Source organism: Numenius arquata, chromosome 6 (assembly GCF_964106895.1).
Source record: "Numenius arquata chromosome 6, bNumArq3.hap1.1, whole genome shotgun sequence".
Taxonomy (NCBI): domain Eukaryota; kingdom Metazoa; phylum Chordata; class Aves; order Charadriiformes; family Scolopacidae; genus Numenius; species Numenius arquata.
The window spans coordinates 66,156,326-66,180,123 of NC_133581.1; the positions used below are offsets into that span (position 1 = coordinate 66,156,326).

General features: G+C 44.3%; 1 protein-coding gene across 1 annotated transcript; it reads right to left on the minus strand.

Annotated features, from left to right (window-relative positions):
* Window positions 1-4,358: 4,358 nt before the first annotated feature.
* MAPK1IP1L (mitogen-activated protein kinase 1 interacting protein 1 like) lies at window positions 4,359-22,332 on the minus strand. Its single transcript, XM_074149167.1, has 4 exons — window positions 22,251-22,332; window positions 15,154-15,181; window positions 7,691-8,404; window positions 4,359-7,207 (listed from the first exon to the last, which is right to left on the minus strand). The coding sequence occupies exons 2-4, from the start codon at window positions 15,175-15,177 to the stop codon at window positions 7,196-7,198; spliced, it is 750 nt and encodes a 249-aa protein (XP_074005268.1). The 5' UTR covers window positions 15,178-15,181; window positions 22,251-22,332; the 3' UTR covers window positions 4,359-7,195.
* Between the last annotated feature and the right edge of the window lie 1,466 nt (window positions 22,333-23,798).

Sequence of the window (23,798 nt, forward strand, 5' to 3'; positions counted from 1 at the left end):
ACCTGCTTTGGCAGGGGGTTGGACTAGATGATCTCCAGAGGTCCCTTCCAACCCCATAGCATTCTGTGATTCTGAGAGCACCAAGGCAAGGAGGGTGCCATCAGCTGCTCAGACCCACTCATGCCATCATCCCCATGTTCCAGGTGACACAGCGTTGCTCACCCTCGGCTTTCCGAGCAGGAAAACGGGGAGAGCATCGAGGCTGAAACGCAGATGTGAAAGCTGCTAAGACTTAGAAGTGCCTGTCTCAATAAGCTTTCAAGATAAACTCTGATGTTGTCTCCTTGAGGAGCACTGATGAATTCTAGTGTTAAACAGCCCAACGCCCAAAGAAAACACCAGGATATTAAAGAATTAATTCTTCCCACTTCTAAGCAAACTTAAAATTGGATATTCTGCCACCTTCTCTGTGCTGGAGGGTATTGCCCTGTAACTGAGGAGAACACAGGCAAATTAAAAAGCACAGGATTTCAAACCACTCCGAACAATTCCTATCATACAAAGCACTATGTAAAGCTTCTCACATCATGCAAATTAAGCACGTTCTTGTGAAAAGGCACCACAATAGTTTTACTTTTTTAATGTTATCCATTAACAGCTTGGTAAAATGAAGTATCCTGACTCATCACCCTTTGTTAGCACCTTCTGGGTTCCCACCAGAAGCCCCAGATCTGCCCCAGAACAACACTGCATTAACGAGCCAGGGCAAACGCAAGAAGTCACAAATGAAATCTGCCGTCATTTGTCACCTTCTGAATTTGTTTCAAGAATGCATAAATTCCGTGCTTGCTTTTAATCAGACTTGGAACAGTGTGAACTTCTTATGAGTCATGGGGTGATTCTGGTGGGAATGGACATCACGACGGTTCCTACTCTCTGCTCAGAGCAGGGCCAGCTCCGAGCTCAGCCCAGGCTGCTCAGGGCTTCATCCAGGCTGGCCTTCAAGGCTTCCAAGGATGGAGAGTTTGGGCAACCCACTCCAATGCTTGATTGTCCTCATGGTGAAAAAGTTTCTCCTCATTTCTGGTGTTCTGACTCTGTCGTGGTTTGGGCTGGGCTGGCCACTAATTGAATAACAGAGGCTCTCTTTTACTTCTCTCCCCTGCAGACAGGGAGAACATCTCCCTTCAGGGAGAGAAGGATGAGAGAGAAAAAGAGACGTAGGAGTTTAAAAAGAAACTAAACTACTTTAACGAAAATTAAATTAAATTTTAAAAAATTACATAATTAAACTACTTTAATGAACAGGCTGCCCAGAGAAGTTGTGGCTGCCCCATCCCTGGAGGGGTTCAAGGCCAGGCTGGATGGGGCTTTAAGCAACCTGGTCTGGTGGGAGGTGTCCCTGCCCAGGGAAGGGGTTTGGAACTGAATGATCTTTAAGGTCCCTTCCAACCCAAACCATTCTATGATTCTATGAAAGTGGGGGCCCTCAGGAACTGAATCCCCTCTCTGCTGTCACCAGCTTACCCTGAAGTGAGAAGTTACCTGTCCTTGGTTGCCATAGCAGTAAGTCTAAGCAGGAGCCTCTCTTCATACCATCCCTTGGCATAAATTATAAACAATCAGGTCTTATCGCTCTGGAAGTAGGACACTGCCTGAAAAACACACTGTTAATTTCAGAGAGTTCAGTTAGTTAGAAGAGGCTTAGCTGAAAAGTAAAATTACTGAATGGAAAATTGGTTCTGTTTTACCTCACTCTCTTGCTTAAATTCGCACCATCATCTGGTTTTGCAGCAACACAAGCCGATGTTTGCTTTAGAATACGGTTTCCATCACCAGCAGTGGGAAGTTTTCCTCTTTAAATGTAAACTATAAGTAATTCCCCCCATTTCACACTGAGGATGCCCAAGTATCACTCAGAAATAGCTAATAACAGGCCACAGCACAGCAGGGTACCCAACTTCTACCCAACCTCCCCCAAAATCCAGTCTTTAATGATTTAAATAGCTCATCTTCCCCAGGATCCCTCTTAAGCTCAGAGAAAGGAGCATGAAATTAATCACAAACAGTGGACACATGCTCCAGCTCCTCTCCTGGATGAGCTTCCTCCCACTGACCAAAACCCGTTGCAAGTGTCTCCTCACCAAAGCCATTGTCCTACTCAGTAGTCTGTGGGATGCACATGGGATTCCATCAGAGAAATAACTGGTTTGAAGACAAACTGGGGTGGTGGCAGAGAGAAGACATGGGGAGATGGGTATTAAGGCATCGTTACTGCCAAGTGACACGAGTTGAGGCTCGATGCAAGAGTTTAAGGGTTAAGTGCTACAAGAAGTCCCTCCCCTGATCTCCATCCACCACAAGAACATCAATCTGCAAGAGCAGGTAAGATCTTGTGCAGGCAACAGAACCAGGGCCTGGAACTAAACCCAGAGGTGTCTCACTGTCAACAGACTTCACAGGACAGCCCCTCCCTGCCCAGCGTCAGGAGAAAGCTGGAAAGAAACACAGGTACTGCTATTTTATCTCTCAATCTCTCATTTAACAGGGAGGGTACCCTTTGGAAAGCGATACTACAGAACTGAAGCGCTTGTGCTATGATGTTGACTATCCCTTTTTATTTATCTAGGTGTAACTCGTAACTTCACTATGACTGAAGATCTGCTGCACGGGGAACACGAAGTCCCCGTTCTTCCGTCTTCACCGTCATCAAAAGGGTCAACCTGACCAGCAGATCTCTGAAACAAGAGTATCTGCTTTCCACAGCCCTTGATTCACACCGAATTCCTACACACCTGGGAGATTCTGCAGGCTGGAGTGACCAAAAAAAGAGAGATGTTTTTAGACCAAGTTAACTCAAATTCTGCTAAACTCTGAGGGCAGAGGAAAAGTTTGAGTTAATGCTCCCACTGCAGCTACCTTGAAAATGAAGTATGGAAATGTCACCTACGCCCTGGCACCGGTGACTCCCGGGTGGAGCCCGGCGAAGGCAGAGCTCGCTGCTACCCACGTCACAAATTCCTACACCCACCCACGGAGCACAGCCCGACCCAAGTCCGCTCCTGATGTCCCAGGAGGAAGCACATACGTTGTGCAACGCGGCAACAGTTAATCTCGCGGCACGTACTCCTCCATTAGAAGCTTACGCTGCAGTTGAAACTTGCATTTCTTGATTTGCCGGATGACACACCACACTAATCCATGGTGTGCCTGGTGAATAACGGCTGTTGGAAGAGTACAGGATCACATTCTAACAATTGGAATTTTAGCTTCAGAAATAGGAAAGCCACTATTGAGAAAAATATGTATGAAAAGTTTGTCCTAAGGGCTCTTGCTACCCCGAGGCTAAAGACAACCTTCCCACCAACATCCCAGCCTCCGGACAGCCTGGGGGCAGTTTTAAAACTGGCTGGTCAGTAAATCAGTACCCGTGCACAGAAATGGGTCTGAACTTGCCTGGAGAGTTCAGGTGTCTGCCTTCACAACCGTAGACCAGCACTAACATCTCCTACATCACAGACCTCACCAGGCACATACTCAGCATCTCGCAAGACCCCTGGAATAGTTTTTCCAAACTAACCGCTCCCCGAAAAGTTATGTAGGTATCACCTGTCAGGTGCTCCCCAAAAATTCAATTTAGGATTTTTTGGGCCTGCAGAGGAGTCAGCAATTAATATAACTGGATCAGCAAACCCATGCCTTCATCTCTATCAACGTGAAAGAGTTGCAAGAGGCAATGCATTCGAGGACCCCAAAGGAGAAGACAATTCTATAGCAGAACACTATCAAGACAAAGCATTGGCCAAACATTGTGGTGTTCTATTAACAGATGCAAGGATTAAATTTGGTGCATGGTCTAAGAAGAGCTTGTTTTTTAAGCCTTAAAGTGGATAAATATTTTTATTTCCACTCTTTACTGCTCGCTGCTGCCATTTTTACCTTCCTGAAAGGGTGAAGGTGTGAACGGAGGTAGCGGCATTGGCCAGGTCAGTGTGAGGAAGGAAAAACGGAAACGTAGCGATGAGTGATGCCCAAACTTTGTATTTCACACCACTGCCAAATTTCCCAAATGCTATTAGACGCCTTATCCCATCAAACTCCCGATAAGCACACAAAAACATTGGTTTGCTGGTCACTTACCACATCCACGTGTGTCAATCTAGCACAGGAATTGTTCAGAGCCAGGAAAAAAATCCACACCACACTCCGCACAGGTGAAAAATAAGTCCCCATTCCTCATCTAGAACAAGCAAGATCAGATCTTTTTTTTTTTTCTCTTAATTAACAAGGAGGTTCACAAACAGGCAATGCCTGAGGCTGACAAGCTACAATACAGCAGTGCTCGCATCCACGCTTAACATGCCTTATGCACAGGCTGCAAAAACCACAAAAGGAAGAGGAAAAACACTCACAGAAGTCAAATAATTCTGATTTTTATATTCAGTCTTTGCAAATCCAGGATGTCCTATTTTTACTATTCATTCAAGGCCAACGTCTACACAAGCACGTCAAAAAGCAGCAATTGAAAAACAGTAAACACGACAGTCTTGAAAATACGTTTAATGTCTAATCTTATACAAAAGTGACAGCATTTTCAAAAAAATATCAAATCCTGTATTTATAGCTTCTCACTATCATACAGCAATATTTGTTTCATCTAAAGAAAATACAGCAGCAGGTGATAATCTATACTTTAAAGATGTGATTGCTTATATTTCATATTGTAAACAAATGCGGTATGTTGATCTCAAAGCACAAGTCAAAACGAACTTCTCAGCGATTTAACTCAAATGATGCATAGAAATGTACAAATTCCATTGCAAAAGCATCAGGCCAGAAGTTGCTCACACTTGACATAACATGTGATAAAGTTACTACACGGTATATAGTGACAACTTGAGTTTTTACACACTAGATTAACAGGTATATACCCTTTTCACTGCTATGCAAAGAACTTTGCTCACAAAAACAAAGGGGTTATGAAACAGTTTTCATGACCTCAAGAAATACGAATATACATTGAAAAACATCCCATATATACTGAATTTTAGCCTAAATGTTCCAGTAATAAATCCTGCCTATTTCAGGAAGAACCTAGAAGTCTAGTTACTTTTACAAATCCCCTTGCCAAAAATCATTACTTGCTACGTTTGCTGGATCCTTTCCTACCTCTTCCCATTCCCCGCAAAGACCAGTGCAATTTCAAACTGGGAGGCTGCTACTGCATGATCCATTCATTCAAAATAAATGTGGGTTGTTTTTTTTTTTCATTACATCGATTTGGAATCTAAGGCTGCAGGCATCAAAAAAGCACTTGAGCAAATGCAGTCAATGTTCTCCTATGTTTATTTTTAATCAGTCTTGCCAAGATCTAAGCAGAGTCTGTTGTTTGAAGGGGCAACTGGGGCTTGTTTAAGGTTGATAAAATGTGCACTTTTGGTTCCTATTTCTAGGTTGCAGATACTGAATTTTAAGCTGAAGTGTTACGTACTTTTGTTCAGCTCCAGTATTGTCTTCCTAAAACAAAAAATACACGTAACCTTTGCCATTAGCTTTCATGACGTTAGGTTAAACCAGCCACAGCTAAGCTGCCCGCTTCCTTCTGCAAAGAAATATTGCAAGACTTTGCCATAAAGGCTAAAACTACTAACAAGCATCGCCACCAGATCACCCCACTTGTTTTTAAGAAGTCCACCACAGGCATGCAGGACGCCACAATAAGGTACTGGAAGAGAATTAAATAGCTTTCACAGTTTCATGATAAAAGACTCCCTAATGAGCTACCAAGTCAAGCAAAATTTGTTCCCGATTCTACCTCCAGAGTTTAGTTGGGATATCCCCAGCTGGGGATGAAACAAACCATCCGTGGTCACAGCCTGGGCTATGAAGCAGCACAAAGAGTGCCAGAACTCCTCACCGACACGTGGCTTTGTCCTGGTAACGCTAAACCAGCATCGCAGCAAACCCCTCGCGTGCTCTTCGCACAGATATGGCAGTATGAAAACTTCCTGCAGTGCCCCTTCGGGGGTAGGGGGACAGCTACAGAGCAGTGCACAGGCTTCTAGACATTCAATTAATCCAAATCACACTTACTCAGTGAGGTATGCAGACACCTAGCCAAGAACAGAGGGACTTCTCCCCACCACAATACTCAGCGGAGCCCTGATGAGACCTCACCATTCTCAGCTGTGGCAATAAGGATGATACAAAGGATCTTTGTAGCTGATAGACCTTAAATGCCATGCCCAAAATTGCCAGGAAGGGAATTGTCAGGTTGGGGGGGGGAGGACGGGACGGGACGTTTGATCTTTTAAGCTCAAGTTCAGTTTCCAGGGACTCTGAAAAAGTCTGCTGAGTTTACACAACCCAGCGGCAAAGTCAAATTTTAAATGACTAGAACCCAGGTTAGAAATAGGGAAGTACCTTACCTACGTGGGAATCAGTTTCTCTTTACATAGACCAAGCCAAACTTCCAACCACCACAGAAATGAGAACTGGCAAAATGACGTCCTCATCGGCATGCATAAAACTCACACGTGTCGATCCAAAGTTAACTGCACATCCAGGTTATTTCATCGGCACGTAAACGCCTGTTTGCGAGCACAAACAGCGTGCTGACAAGTCAGACCCAGTATTTCGAACGTGTCTCTTCTCTTCCGTAGTCCCAGACCGAGCAATTGTTTTGAGTATATACAAAATGCTGAGAAAAACCTTCAAGTTCACTCACATGCTCCGTCTGTTTAGTTTGAATTACTGTAGCATGTTCAAAAATTAGGTTTCTTGACAAATATCTTGAAACACTTTTTATTGACATTTTAGAATAACCTGAAAATAGACAAAATATGACTATCCATCCATTCAGTGACCAGCACAAGTCTGGCAACAAGACTTAAAGCATTCATGGAAATTTAAGAACTACCATTATTTTATTATTTTTTTTTTTCAGTCCTTGGGCCTGATTCTTTATAATCCTTACTTGGCGACCCCCATTTTTCCAAGGAATACTTGCCAAAGTAAGAACCACAGGTGTTAGTTTTATTTCTGCTCTTCGTAATTCGTTTTATGAAACCGAACAGTTATGCCAGCATATGAGCAAGGTATATTTATGCAAACTGCTCCTTCATACCTCAAATGCACATACAAGAGGCGAGTATTCTTCATAGCCCCAAACATTACTGAAACAAAAACTGTAAAAATCTCTTGTAAGTAGTGGATGAAGGTGGAAAGCTACAGTATTTTGTTGCCCAGAACATGTTCAACGGTAAGGCTGCAAGAGACAATAATTCACAGTCAATACAGGCTTTTCACAAAGCAGTTCATTCAGTCACAAAAATTCTTAATTAAAACCAAAATCATCCTTATTAATTTGTTATTCTCTCCCTATGTGCCCTAGAACCAACCTCTCTAGATTACAGACTAGAATATTTTCTCTTTCAGAAATTATTACAAAGCTTTCCCCCCTTTTTTGCCTTCTAGGGAAGGCTTTCCAAGCAGTGGAAGTCCACTATAATTATATATATATATATAGCACTATAACGGGATGCTTAGACACACTCCAACTTCACATAATTTCACCATCCTTGTATAATTAAGCATTTAAGAAGCAGTTGGCTACCATTCCACTGACTACAGAAACAAAACAGATGTGCTGAAATTCCTTACCTGCACTACTAGGTCTTATGCTACTGATTTTCCACACTTAAAAGTATAACATTATAGAGTAAATCAAGACTAAAAATCAAATACTCACATGGGGACCACCAGGCATTGATGGAGCACCAGCAGGACCAGATGGCACTTGAAAAGGATTAGGGGGCGTAGGATATAGTCCTGGAGCTGGATATGATCCTGTGGGTGGAGGAAATGGGCCTGGTGGTGAAGGTCCCCATGTTCCCGGTGGAACCGTACCCCATGGTACTGTTGGCGCAGCCCCTGGAGTCTGGGTAGGAGCGGAATATGGCCCTGGGGGTGGATATGGCATGCTGGGTGCAGGATACTGCCCTCCCATTGTTGGTCCCCATGCTCCAGAGGGCATGGATCCCCATGGCCCAACAGGAGCAGGAGGCGCAGCTGGCTCTGTTGGACCACCATAAGGTCTTGGAAGCTCTGGAAAGGGCATATTTGGTGGAGGATATTGCCCTGGTGGGACAGGACCTGGCACAGTTGGGGGTGGATATGGACCACCAGGAGGAGGGCAAGAGGGTCCAGTAGGAGGAGGAGGAAATGGAGCAGGCGGTCCAGGGGGCATTGAAGGATACATTCCTGTTGGTGGAGGTCCGAACGGCATGCTGGAAGCGGACGTATTTGGTGGCAGTCCAGTTGACGCCGTAGGGGGAGCGCTTGGGTTGTTCCAAGGGTTGGAAGTTGGCCAACCCTGCGGTGGCTGCCCGGGCTGTTGACCAGGTTTTGTACTGCTCACTTTGGAAGTTTTAGCAGGCGACTGATCTGGTAAAGCATCTGCCAACTAAAAGATAAAACATCGGTGAGAATGTAAAATATCTACTGGACTCACCTGCGGCGATTGATCAGGACGCAATTGCATGCTATAAGCAGAAGCAGCCTTTATTCACACACACAAAGCTATATGTATAGAGCTAGTTTCTGAGCTGGTTTGCCAAACAGGGTGAGCGCTCCCATTCTCACAGAACGCGACTGTTTTCAGCCACATCTCTCTACACACACTCCTCCAGGCGGTTTTCCAGCCTGACCTTCACAGACACACACAATGTTGGGTTTTTTTTAAGTTTTGTTTGATCTGCCATATGTTCAGAAGGGTTCTAAAATCAGTCTTGATCGATCTTCTAGATGTTCTGCATGGCCTCAACATTTCCCCTTTTTTTGTTTATGAAGATGGGGTTCACAGCAAGGACGGCGAGTACTTTGACTTCGGTTCTTCGGAGGCCGTGCACCATTCCCCGGATGACTCTGGTAACTGCAAGAATAAAAACAGGACAAGTGCAACCCAACCCCACAAAAATCCATATTCTCAGATTAAGGCCTGCAAACCAATTTTTTGGATTTAACCATTTTACACTGTCCGATAATTCATCTAAAACATTTTTCTGTGCCCATTTTTGTAATTCCATCAATTGTCCTTGTAAGGCTATGTTTAGATTTTGAACCATCCTGTAAACATTAGTCGAGAAGGCCCCCAGTATATGTTGCTTAATTTGATGCCACTCATAAATACTTTGATTCCACTGCAGGGGATTAACACATAAATTCTTCTCTGTATATTCCCAATCACAATGCAATCGTGTGCATGTGGTTAGAGCACTCTGCCCATCCCCTAACCAAATTACCACCGCTTCTAGAGCATCTAAATGGGCCAAAATTTGCTCATCAATACCCAGCAGTGTCATTGTGAATATGAGTTAAATCTAAACTATAAACAGAACCTTTTTTATTATATACACCATGAGCCACATGCCTTGTGAAAAAAGGTGCAGCCACGCGCCAGATTTTGGTAAAGAAAGGACTGACAGTGTTATGAAATTCAGCCTGTAAAACAGGTCCTGACAATCCTCCTTCAGACCATATCAGGGTTTCATTGGTTTTTTTGCAAAAAATTTACTGTATGAGAGGACTTGGTTATTAGATGGCCACGAGGTCCCCAATCCCAGAATTTGATAGCTTCCGCTTGTTGTGTCACCCGTTCAGGCAGGCTATAAGGCATCCAACTAAGATTCACCACATCCCGTGTCGTTTCCCTTGGTATTTTACGTGTAGGAATATTTACAGGGGGACTCAGCATTGTATTATTGCTAATATTAGCATGTTCTAAGCGAGGAATGGAAATGAAAGTTAAATTCCCTGCCACCGTCTTTTCATTTTCTCTCTGTTAGTAAAACAGGTGAAACTTCTCAGCCACCATGAGACAGTTAGGTAACTTTTTAGTAGCTACACACAGAGGTGGCAGGTCCTTGTGATAGATATGCGTATCATTAATATCAATCCAATCCTTTCCTTTTTCTAAAAAACCCGCTGGTGGAAGCCACGTTCCCCCTATCCATTTGCTGTCGTTATTAGATATTGGAACTGCAGGATCCCACCATGTTATGGGTTTAAACAAAGGGCGATCTACAACATGTGCCCAATAAAAATGTTGAGCATTCGCAATGTAGCTTATCAAATGTAACAACAAAACAACTCTTACTGTACTGTCGCTGCCAATGATAGCTAGGTAGGCCAAAAAGGTGTTAACTGGGGTTGGGGGCGCACCCACAGTTGCCATCATGGTACTTGCGTGTTGTTGTAGTTGTTTTAATTTTCCCCACGTGATTGGGTCGTCTGTACACGGTCTCTTCCGTTTCCGAGTTCTCTTGTCCTTGTTCACATCCGTCGTCTCCATCTCTGGTACAGGGCTCTTTGCGTCGGTTGTGCAGCTCATGATAGGGCTTGACATGGCCCTGTTGGAAGAAGAACACACGCATACCTTCTCCCCCACGTTACCAATTCCACTGGCCCATGCCAGGAGATGGCAGACAAAGGGTCTCTATAAAGAACTTTTGGGCATTTTATGAAACCTTCCGGTATTGCAAAATGCCTTTCCATGGCACTTGTCAGTTGCCCCAGAGATGATGACATATTCAGAAAATTAAGTGTGAAAACAGCATTATCCAACTGTTCCTGTGGTGACATATTCCCCCCCTTTTTTTTTTTTTGAAGGATACGTTTTAACAGAGCATGACTACGCTCAACAATGGCCTGTCCTATGGGATTATGTAGAATGCCAAAATTGTGATCTATACCCCACTGCTATAAAAAGGAACGGGTAGTTTAAGAAGTGTACCCAGGGCCGTTATCAGTCTTAATGACCTTAGGCAGTCCCAAAGTAGGAAACAACGAGTCCAACGCCTGCGAATATCACGCCCTTTCTCCCCAGCGTGCACGGAGGCACAGAGTGCGCCTGAAAAGGTATCAACAGAAACATGAACGTACTGCAAGTGCCCAAAAGGAGAATGATGAGTTACATCATTAGATCGCAAGCCACGAGGATTAACCCCTGTTTGAGCAGGCAATGGCGTGAGGCGCTGGCACTCGGGACAGGCACGGATTATGTCTTTTGCCTGTGTTAAAGGAATTTGGAATTGTTTACTCAAGCCTTGTGCATTCTGATGAAAAAAGGAATGCAATGCACGGGCAAAGTCCAATTTAAGTACTGCAGCAGTGAGAGAATCGGCAACTGCGTTACCCTCTGCTAGAGGACCTGGCAGGGTGGTATGCGAACAAATATGTGTAATAAACTAAGGATGTTGTCTACCTTCCAATACTTGTTTTAGTGCCAAAAACATCCGAAAAAAAACTTTATTATCCACTTCCTTAATAAAGGAAAAAGGAATTCTCATCACTGTTTACCACATATTCAGGATCACAAACAACGTTCAGAGGTTCCTTTGGAAAAATCTTGTACCCAGGGGCCGCTGATCAACCCAAACAGGTTTATCGGTTTAACCAGGTGAGTTTGAGCAGGGCTTTCAGATCAGTGACCCTTAGGATAAATTGGTCTGTGAGGTGCTAATCGTCAAATGCCATTGTTCAAATAAATCTCGACCCCAGAGATTCAACGGAGTTTGCAACACGTAAGGTTGAATCCAAGCTTGGTTATTCTCAGGGCCTCCTACGCAGAGTGGCTTTGCGCTCTGTACAGGAATTTGTGGCCCACCAATACCTGTTACAGTAGTTACGGCAGCACATAGCGGCCACTGAGAAGGTCACTCCTTTTGAGATATAACAGATACATCAGCTCCAGTATCAACCAACCCTGAAAAAGGCTTTCCTTCAATTTTTAATGTTAATACGGGTTAGAATCATAAAATAGAATCATAGAATGGTTAGAGTTGGAAGGGACCTTAAAGATCATTGAGTTCCAACCCCCCTGCCATGGGCAGGGACACCTCCACTAGAGCAGGTTGCTCAAAGCCCCATCCAGCCTGGCCTTAAACACTTCCAGGGATGGGGCATCCACAGCTTCCCTGGGCAACCTGTTCCAGTGCCTCACCACCTTCACAGTGAAGAATTTCCTCCTAATATCTAATCTAAATCTCCCCTCTTCCAATTTAAAACCATTACCACTTGTCCTGACAAAGAGTCCCTCTCCGGCTCTCCTGTAGGCTCCCTTCAGATACTGGTAGGGTTGTTTGGCTGTAACTTTCTTTGTCCACATGATATTTGCAATGTCTGTGCTTCCAAATTGACCTGGACCTCTTGGTCACGATTCACTAGCTGGGACCTGAAAGGGCAACAATATCAATTGTGCAATTTTTTGATGAGTCAATATTCTGCATAACAGTCGCAGTACCATAAGCATAATCTGAATTTCCCCTGTATAATCCGAGGCAATGACCCCAGGCAAAATCATGATGCCTTGTTTCGAAATACTTGATCGTCCAATAATTAATCCCATTAAACCTTGGGGTAATGGACCCCGTACGGTCTATAAGGTAGGGACTAATGTATGTGAATCAAAAGCTAGTATTTCTGTGGAAGTTGCCAAATCCAATCCAGCACTTCCTGCTGTTGCGGCGATGAGGTCGGAGACATAGTGTTTGCCGCATTCGTTTGCTGTACTGGAGCATTCCACACCCTTTTCATTTGAGGGGGGTTCCAGTCCCTGTTCATTTGAGGAGCGCCGGGCCGCACACCCCTCTTCCCGTTTCCCGACAACGGCTGCCCAAATTTATCAAACTTGGATTTACACCGATTACTCCAATGAAAACCCTTCTGACATCGGGGACACACTTGGCTAGGTTTCTTTGTTCTTACAGCACGCTGCTTTTCTGGACAGTCTTTGCTAATGTGTCCTGGTTTGCCACAATCGAAACATTTCAAAGGAGTTTTGTTTATGTGCACTTGAGCCAGAGCTGCAGCTAAAACTGAGGCTCCATGTGTGTCAGTCCCAATGTTCTGACAAATTTTTATGTCTTGTCCAATATCTGACACCTTTCCTTTTCTTGGCAATAATGCCGTCTGACAGTCACTACTTGCCTTCTCATAAGCTAATTGAAAAAGCAAGACTTTCGCAGCTTCTGGGTTCTCCCTTTGTCTAGTAATAGCTCCTTGTAACCTATCTATAAAGGTAACATAGGGTTCTTGGGGGTCTTGCCTTATAGATGCAAAGGACCCTATTTTTTGACCAGCCTCGGGAACTCGCTGCCATGCAGTAACTGCTAGTCGTGATGCTTGCTCAAACACCCGTCTATCTAAACCCACCTGGGTTTGCGGAGTCAAATAATTCCCAGTCCCCGACAACATAACCTGATGAATAGGTATCCCATTACTCAAATTATCCATTACCTGTTCAACCACCAAATCATTGCATTCCATTTGCCATACAGCATACCCAGCAGCAGTAAGAAGAGTTTTCATTAATACTTTCCAATCCCATGGTAACATAACGTAAGCGTCTCCTACTGCTTCTAAAATGCCTACTGTAAATGTACTCTGCAGCCCGTTGTCATGTATGGATTTTTTAAGTTCCTTGAAAACTTGATAAGGTAATCCTTCATGAGTGGGAGGGTGATTAGCTTTATGTATCACTGGAAATTTAGCGGGGAGTTGGACTAGATGATCTCTAGAGGTCCCTTCCAACTCTTGACAATTCCAGGATTCCCTGAAATGCAAAAGAAAAATCCCCATTTTTTAAAAGCTTCTTCCTTGCACTTTTGCATTGCTGGAAGCTTTTCAGGTTCTGTTTCCAAAAATGGGTTTGGGGGTGATTGGCAAAGACCTCTTTTCTGACAACGGCGTACTCAATTGTTGGGAGGGCGGGTAATGGTGGATATAAGTTAGGTTCAGTTTCTGGGTCGACTGGACCAGGATCAAAGGGATTATTTGGAACTTGATCATTTGAGGAAGTCTCAACATCCTTACAAACATTTTTGCCTTCAATATCTTTAGTTACAATAGCCTCACTAGGTTTTAACTGAGCTAGTGCCGAATATAAAAAAACACCAGGTTACTACTGCCGATTCCGGGATATCAAAACCCAGCTCCTTCCTATTTTGTAAATGCTCTCCTATTTTTTCCCATTGTGAGCTATCAAAGGTACCCTCAGATGGAAACCAACTGCAATCTTCCTTTACTAGTAATAACAATTGAGATAATTGCTTCTCACTAGTATTACAGCCAGCAGCGCGCAAAAGTTGTTGCAAAACCTTTAAGTATAATTTATGTTCACGCGATGCAGTCTGTCCGTCCCATTTCTAACACCACCACCGTAACCTGCCTGTTCAACAGGCGTTACTGTTCCTTTTTACAAGGAATTGTGGCCACGAAATAAAAAACTGTATACTCACCCGTCGGGCTGTGTGACGCCGAAAAAGATGAGCCTCACATGGGGCACGAATTTGCAGCGATGATTGATCAGGACACAATTGTATGCTATAAGCAGAAGCAGCAGCAGCAGCAGCCTTTATTCACACACACAAAACTATACGTATAGAGCTAGTTTCTGAGCTGGTTTGCCAAACAGGGTGAGCGCTCCCATTCTCACAGACTGCGACTGTTTGCAGCCACATCTCTCTGCACACATTCCTCCAGGCGGTTTTCCAGCCTGACCTTCACAGACACACACAAATGTTTTTGTTTTGTTTTTTCTGTCCGGCCAGCTCGAAACAATCTTATTCTTAAAGCAATATAGTCTTAGTTCTGATTAAGTTTTGCTTGATCTGCCATATGCTCAGAAGGGTTCTAAAATCAGCCTTGATCGATCTTCCAGATGTTCTGCACGACCCCAACACTCACCAGTTGCAGACATTCACCCACTACACGTATACGTTTCAGTTGCCAAAAAGGGAAGAGAGCTCTTTGCTGCTGCACAGGGATGATTACATTCATTTTTGGGCAGCTTCTGTCATTAAGGTAGAAGAGGCATTCTGACACGCTGCAGTTAGAAAATCAAAGATAAAAGGCGACCTACCGTACACAGCAATAAGCAATTTCAGCGCAAATACGAAAAGATTTTCATAGATTTCTGTTACAGGTATTCTGACAGTATTAAAACGCAACTCCTTTGTTAATATCACAGCAGAAGAGAACCTTCATATGTTTAGTCCGCAGATTGCTACATCCGCCCAAAAGGAAAACACAACCGCAACACAGAGGAAATTGCTTCTCAACTGTAAGCTCCCCTTTCTTCTTGAAAAAATCATGTCAGCTTTTAAAATGAAGTAACAACTGGCTGATCTTCAGGAAAGAAAAACTGTTACTTACCGAAAAATCATCAGTTCCAGACATTTTCCTGAAAAGTAAGGTAAGATAAAGTGAAATTTGTTGAAAATAATAAAAGCATTTCAAGCAAGAGTTCATGAGACAAACTCTACATTTGTCTCATTCAAACCACAACCAAGTGTTGAACTGGTAGCGCTTTGCTTTAACGACTCTGGCCCATAAAAACAAGTGCTACCCAAATACTTTCCTCTTGATAAAGTTTGCATGAAAAGGAAAATCTTCAGCCTCTACCTGTCTCATCTCAGACAGGACCGACACATAATGTAAATGGGTCACATTACACTAAGAAAAAAATACTTCAAATATTCATAGCGAGTAGGCAGCCTACCCAGACATTGATGCTGGTAAAGTATTTAAGGTCTGTTCTAAACTGGGACTCGGAAAAGTTATGGCAGGTGAAGTTAATGCATCTAAAACAAAACACGATTGAATCCCCACGCAGATCTCATTGTCAAAAATAAAAGAACTATAGTTTGCTGATGCTTTGTCCTCCAGTTATTTCGTGGATGCTCTTATTTACATTCACTGACCCCAGCTAGCGATAACGGATCGTAGACGTGGCCATGATGTCGTTAATACACACCTAACTTCTAATCTCTCAACACGTACAAGAAACATTTAAAATAGGGACCAATGAGTCAGGCGTTACCTTTGCATGAAGGCAACTACTGCACTTAGAGCTTTCCAGAGCTTCATCACACAATGAAAACTGACTGGCTTTGTCAATCTTTATTAGCCATAGGAAAGGACTGCTGTCTCAAACCTGAAGTTACATTCAGTTAAACTAACTGACAACAAATACTGACCAGAAGAACTACTCTTGAAAGGATGACCAAGAGCAAATGAAATAGGTGAACATCACGCCCCAGTGCAGCCAGAAGGTTTTAGGGGAGAGTGTAGGAGATAGAGAGGAACATAAGAGGAGGAAAAATGTAAATTATTAGTCAAGAGAACAAATATGACTGCCAAGTTGATACCCACAAAAACCAATCCTTGTTCTTTGTTGTTGATGGTGAAGACCTCAGTTTTAACATGGAGACTGGTCTCAGTGATGGAGGTTTGTACAGACAAGCCTCCCACAAATAGGTTTATGAGCTCTATTAGATTATAAATTGCATAATGCAAATAATGCACATATAAACTAGAGTCTTCTCTGAAGCCATCTTGTAAGTTTATTACCAACTACACAAATTCCTAATCTTAAGACAGTACTGGATCAGAACAAGTGGCTGCTTAGCTCAGCATACCATTTTATCTTCAGCAATGACAGCAGGGAAGAACAAACACAGGGATGACACCCTCCCAAATACTTCAATGATTCCAAGCTCAGAGAATTCCTAAGTTGCAGGCAATTTCTATGCAATAACAACCCTCAAAGAATTTCTTTTCCACAAACACCTCTAGTTTCACCTACAACACCCGTTGGCGAGGAACTCCACAGGGTTCCTATTTGTTATACAAAAAGGCACCTTCTTTTCCTGTTCTAAACCTGGTTCTTACTAGATTCAGTTGTTCCTCCCTTATTCTTGCAGCTGAGGAAATCAGGAAATCTATTCTTATCCCCTCAGCCCATGCTGCTCATTATTCTACAGATCTGTTACCATTTTCTTTTAGCTGTTCCTTCTCCAGGCTGAGCTGTAGCTGATTTCATTGACCCTTGCGCAGCAGCTATTCCATACCTTTGATTATTCTCACTGCCTCTCTTTGAGGCTTTGCCAATTCTTTTGTATCTTTTCAGACGAATGACAAGAAAGAACCACACAGAATTCAAGATGTGGGATAACCACTGATTTATACAGTTTCATAATTATGTTCTGGTTTGTCCTCTATTTCCTTCCTAATACTTCTTAATGTTTCATCTGCGTTTTGATCACTATGGAACTGACACTTCTGTGGCAGTATTTCACTTCTCAGTGTTAAGGGTCAGCCCATCATTTTATATATGAAATTATATGCGCCGCTCTACATTTATCTACTCTGAATTACACCAGATTTATCGGCATTGAATTATATCGGCCATTTTATTACCTAATCCTTACCTTCCTGAATGGCTTCGTAACACCAAGACACTGTTTATCTCATCGCCCCAAGATACTTGTGACCCCATCCAGCAACCCAGACCCCTGTGGAAACACAGTGAACTTCTCAAGTTACACCTAACAATTTAAATAAACCTTCTAAGAAATACATATCCAAAAAGTTAGCGCCCTGGTGGAAGTCGGTGCCTAATTGCCTGAATCCAAAGCTTTGTCAAAGGTCCAACATTAGCTTCTAACAGCAGTAGTTCCTTCAAGGAAGTACAAATACCTGAATCTTTGCATCAGATGAGAATCTTGCACCATTCACGTCAATGACTATTTGTTTAAAGTTGTGAAACTAACTGAACTGCATCAGGAAAGTGGTTTCTGCTCCCATTATTAACAGCTCAGCTGTTCGAGAGATATCTACCAGAAAAAAGCTCAATTTCTCTTTAGTAGATAGCTCTTTTAAGAAAAGAGTTTGTTAGTTTTTGCAATGAACCATGCTCAATAATAATCACAAATTGGTACGTGCTTTTTAGTGCAATTTACCTGCACAGACCCAGAAGCTATTTGACATAATCCACAAAATATAGGAAATCAATCACTAGTATCGGTAAAAAGTTATTTTTGTGCTTTTCTCTAAGTGTGCATGTAAATGTATTCATAAGCAAAAAAAGAAAACGTTAGAAAAAGCCACAACAAAACAGGCCAAGAGAATCATCCTTTCTTCAGGCAGATGGAGATGGGGAAAGATCAACCGAAAAACAGATCTACAAGAGATCAAAAAAAAGCCCTCAGAAGAAGACAGACCATATGCTGCAAGGGAGAGAAGGAGGAGAGGAAACAGCCCTAAAGGAGAACTCAGGAGAAAATCCCATGGTCTGTCACAAAAGTGCAGAACAGTAAATTCTAGTCAAAGCAGTGGATGAACACAGTTGAAACAGGCCTGCTTACAAAATATCAACAAATATCCCCCATATTTGTCAGCAAATCGTTTCAAAATATTTCCGTGCCATGAAAATTAAGGAAACAATTCCCCTGCATGGCTTATGAAAAAAAAAAAAAAAATAGTTAAGCATTGCTTATAATGAGATTTATTGGCTTTTTTACTTGGCAAGCAGACTAGAGCAACATTTGTTGGCAACATTTGGCATAAGTGAGTCAATGCCAAGCATGTCAAGGATGCTCTCGCAGACAGGATGGCCTACTTCAGGGACGTTTTTAAAAACACATTTAAGCCGGGTACTGTCACCTTCGTTTCATAAAAAATAAATTGAACTTACCGTTAGGCACGTTCAGACAACATATGAACTAATTCGTACTTAAATCTAGAATGTATATTCCATTTAAGTCATTCAACGCTGGTATAAAGAATTTCAATCAAAGCCTTGCAGAGAAATATCAATTATATTTCTAAGAGCATTGCCCAATTCACATGCTCACAAATTAGACTCAGAGACACCGTCAGACAGAAGACCTCCAAGTAACTCCATTTTAAAGCCTCCACTGGGCACACGTGGGCTCAAGATTTTAGAAAAATGTACTGAATGGTGCCTTGACTAGACTTTTAGAGCTGGTAGAGGTAACAAATGGACTCTCATCTTCTCTTGAAGCTTTCCTAGAGAAGCACTGCACAAGCTCTGGTATGAGTAGAGAAAAGCTGATTCATGTAACAGACGTCTGTTTTGCCACATTTAAACTCCAAATTATTCTTTCCTGGAGTTGGGGAGAAGAAATAGTGAGTGGAAGGAGGAGGGTTCAGGAGTTTAAGCGATTTGGCAGGGAGTAGAAAGACTACAGAACCTGCAGCATTCAAACTGAAGTCCCGCTCCCATCCACTGTGCTGTAAGAAAAGATTTCCTTTGTTTGCTGAAGGCCACCGCCCCTGGAAACATCCCCTGCTATCCAGAAGCACAGACCCTGCCAGCTCTGGATCCGCTGCTCAGGGCACCATTTCTCAGCCACCTGTGAGAACACATATGGCCAGAAGTGTGAAACTAAAGCCAGGGAAAAAGAGAGATGACCAATGTCTGGGGAAAAAAAAAAAAGCATCTAGGAGCAGCATCTTTCTCATCCTTTATCCTGAAGAGCGATGGGAGGGCATGGAGGACTTCCATCACACCTAGGCAGAAACCATACAGAGGAAAATCTTCAGACCACAGTCCAAGGCCTCCCAGACACCCACGAGTTGCTCCCGCAAATTAACAGCAGGTAGGTGAGACGAGCAATCCTGTGGGGCACCACGCAGCAGGCTGGAAGAAGGCTGAGAAGCGCTTTAACGCAGCACTGCTAGGCTAATTCTACCAACAGCCTTGCCTTCAAGACCAAGCGGTGATTTTTCAGAGAGCTCTATGAAAATCCCCATTTCTGGAAGCATGATGCTACATGTGGCATACTGAATCCCTCAGCTTCCACAATAAAACAGCTGCAACAATGTTTTTTAAGCTCTAGACCCTCTCTGATCGCATCCAGCCCAACTGAAATTGATGGATGGAGTAGCGTTTTTTTCCCATGCTCTTGCCTTCCCTGGCTTTTATCCATCACCAGTCCCCAGAGAACCCCGTTAGAAAGAAACCAAAACACTTTATCTTTCTTTGACTAAAGCTATCCAAAACTAAGCATCAACTGCTTACTTTTTTTTTTTTTTTTTTGAGTTGTGTGACATTTTTCAAATGCTTGATGTGCCAGATTTAGTTCCTGTCTCCAAGATCATCATTTTTCAAACACAAGAAAAACGCTTTCTAGATGCAACAGACTCTGCTGCATTTCCACTGGGTGGCATGGCTCTATCAGCAAAGACGTTCTTCTGTCACTGGAACATGACTAATACCTACCAGCATAACCTCATCTACAACAAGATTTCTGCCCACATAAGTAGAACTACCCAACATAGCTCTACAGAGAAAATGGAAGGGAGACCAAATCTTTTGACAGCTTCTAAATGTTTTCTAAAATATGCAAATTTCTGCAGCTTCTACCTTCAGGCATTAAGCGTCAACATTTTAGAGCTGGCCTTTCCCTATCTTTAATGTCTTCTTGAAAGCCACGCCGACGCACTTGCGTATCGTGCAATCATTTAGTCTGACCCACACATTTATTCATCGGGAGAATAAAGACAATTAGTAAATGGACAGAAGGGAAAAAAACAACAATTACATCATTAGTAGCTACGTGAAATTTAGCAATCTTTTTGCCCTTTCCCATGTCTGTTTCAACAGACAAAAAGGACAGAAGTCAGATTTTTAGTTTTCAGATTTTCAGGACAGATTTAATGAAGACTGACAACCTAAACATTGCAGTTGCTATAAATTACCAACTACCAGAAAAAAAAAAAAATTCTTCAAAACAGAGGTCTTATCACTTTCCAATACCTATAAAATATAAAGCCATAAGGAACTGTAATCTGTTCCAGCTTTCCACCCATGATAGGCCATTCAGTTTCACAGCTGCCTCCCCACCGAAACTAGACCTAATCACTTCAGATGGTCACCACATCGCAAGCAGATGGTTCCAAACCCGGCAGACATCGATCACTTCTTGGGTGGCTTGTTTGTGTGCCAGCTGTGATACAGCCCCTGTGGAGAACAGCGAGTCTCCACTGCCAAAGACTGCTCCTGTCCACACCATCCTACCTTGTGAATCTTGCAAAAAGATACATTCGTCCAGCAGCTCAAAATAATTAAAAGATATCTTCCATAGTTGCCTCTAAAGTTTCTTGAGAGCTATGGAGTCCACTCTTATAATGTTATCTTCATTTTTTCATTTATACCTTCATGTTCTAATTATCAATTCTTTAGAAGTCTTCCTGAACTAGCTGCAAAAGCTATTTAAAGAATACCTATGTTCTCCTCCTACCAAAGCCATATAACCAGGAATCATCAGCTTAATTATTTTAATTTGTTTTGGACGAAATAAACATACTAACCCTGAGTGTGAGTAACTATCAAACATCTTCACTGCCGGTTTTTGGGTTCCCTCCCCAGCAATAAAAACATCAAAACTGTGCGTCATGTTCCAGTTCTAGCCTCAACAGCGACAAAATAACCCACACACCTTCCTGCTCCTTTACAAAGGCTTTTTTTCCCCAAGATAACTGCTTTTCAGGATACAATCTCACTGCATGGATACAGCTAGCATCTTTCACATCTTGATTTGGCACTGCTAAGATATACTTGAATGAATTCAAGCTTCAAAAATATCAAAAATGCTTTCTAGGACTGGTTTGGTATTTATCACAAATCTTGGCATCAGCCACTGGTCTCCACAGGTCCTGGGGAGGGTAGTTTCAGGATGTGACAGTTTTGTTTAAAAAAATAAAACAACAACCTTTGTTCTTACATCCACTGACAATAAAGTTGAACAGCATCAGATCAACAGAGTTTTCCACGGAATCCACCTAGAATCAAGTTCTCTTTCAGAGATAAAACCTGACAGATAAGTAGTTCTCGCTCAAAGAAACATGCCCTTTGATACCACACAGTGCTGGCCTCCCCAGTCCATCAGCTACCTTAGGAACATTAACATTTGATAAAATGAATCAACTTCTCATAACCTATGAAAAATTGACTTGCCCGAGGCCTTCTTTAGTGAAGGACCTTTGAGTTAAAACAGTCACTTATATGCGATCCACATTCATTTATAGAGTCATTTACAAATTACGACCATATACCATAAATACAAGCCGACAAAAGGTTTTACCCAGTCAAGCCAGAGCAGCTACTACCGTTACACCGAGTATAATGGCATCTGCTACAGACGAGCCCCCTTTGCCCTGCAGACATCAGCAAGACCGCCTCCCCGCTACCCAAAGCGGCAACAGCCACCAGGCCGCCCCCAGCACCCGAAGCCACACGACGTGTCCCCGGGCGGGGGAGGCTGGCTCCAGCCCCTCACTCCAGCCCAGCGACCCCCGGCAGCTCCGGGGCCTCTCCGGAGGTTGTGAAGGGGGCAGAGCCAGCAGCGGCCCGACGGTCCCCAGGGGCGGTGCGGGATAGAACCCCCCCTCCCTTCTCCCCACCCCCGCAGCGGTCAGGCCGGGCCGGGCAGCAGACCGGGTACCTGGGCGGGAGGAGCGCGGCCCAGCGCGGCGCAGGCCCGGAGCGAGGCGGCGGCCCGCAGCACCACCGCCACCCCCGACGCCCAAGGCGGAAGCGGAACTGCGTCACACGCCACGCCCCTCCCCACCACCACCAAACCACCCGGAAGGTCACGCTCTTGGCCCCGCCCACACCACGTGACAACGCCTGGCAGCGCGCGCGCGCGCGCGCACCCCCCCCGCCCCCGCCGCGCGGTCACGTGGTGCCCGCACCCCTCCGAAACCGCCCCGCCCCTGCTCCGCGCGCCGGCGCTGACAGGATCCGCCGGGCCGGGACCCGCTCCCGGGAGCGGTCGGGAACGTGCGATCCGCCGGCCACCGACGGGGGTTTTCAGCCGCAGGAGGTGCTGGAGCGGGTCCAGAGAAGGGCAATGAGGCTGGTGAGGGGTCTGGAGAGCAAGTCTCATGAGGAGAGGCTGAGGGAGCTGGGGGTGTTCAGCCTGGAGAAAAGGAGGCTGAGGGGAGACCTTCTCGCTCTCTACAACTCCCTGAAAGGAGGGTGTAGTTGGGGGGGTCGGTCTCTTCTCTCATGGAACAAGCAATAGGACAAAAGAAGCGTGACCAGCACGGCGAGGGGGTGTATTCTGCCCCTCCGCTCTGGGGAGCCCCCCCTGCTGTGCTGCCTCCAGCTCTGGGGCCATCAACAGCAGAATGACATGGAGCTGTTGGAGCGGGGCCAGAGGAGGCCACGGAGATGGTGGGAGGGCTGGAGCCCCTCTGCTGTGAGGACAGGCTGAGAGAGTTGAGGGGGTTCAGCCTGGAGAAGAGAAGGCTCCGGGGAGACCTTAGAGCCCCCTCCAGTCCTTAAAGGGGCTCCAGGAGAGATGGGGAGGGACTCTTGGTCAGGGAGGGGAGCCATAGGATGAGGGGGAATGGTTTTAAACTGAAAGAGGGGAGATTGAGATGAGAGATTAGGAAGAAATTCTTTCCTGTGAGACCCTGGCCCAGGTTGCCCAGAGAAGCTGTGGCTGCTCCATCCCTGGAGGGGTTCAAGGCCAGGCTGGATGGGGCTTTGAGCAACCAGGTCTGGTGGGAGGTGTCCCTGCCCAGGGCAGGGGGTTTGGAACTGGATGATCTTTAAGGTCCCTTCCAACCCAAACCATTAGATGATTCTATGACAAGAGGAAACAGCCTCAAGTTGGGCCAGGGAAGGTTTATATTGGATATTAGGAAAAATGTCTTCACGAAAAGTGTTGTCAAACATTGGAACGGGCTGCCCAGGGAATTGGTGGAATCTCCATCCCTGGAGGTATTTAAAAGCCGAGCAGATGTGGTGCTGAGGGACATGTTTTAGTGGTGGTTTTGCCAGTGTTAGCCTGATGGTTGGACTCGATCTTAAAGGTCCCTTCCAACCTTGATGATTCTATGATTTGCTGTCTTGGCTGGCTGGTTTCCCTCTCAGCCAGCATAAAATCCCACCAAATTTTACTTCATGTTACCCAAAATGGCTAGTTTTGACGCTTCAGACCTAGAGGATGGATGATGCGCCTGAAAACTTGGCAGGTTTTCTC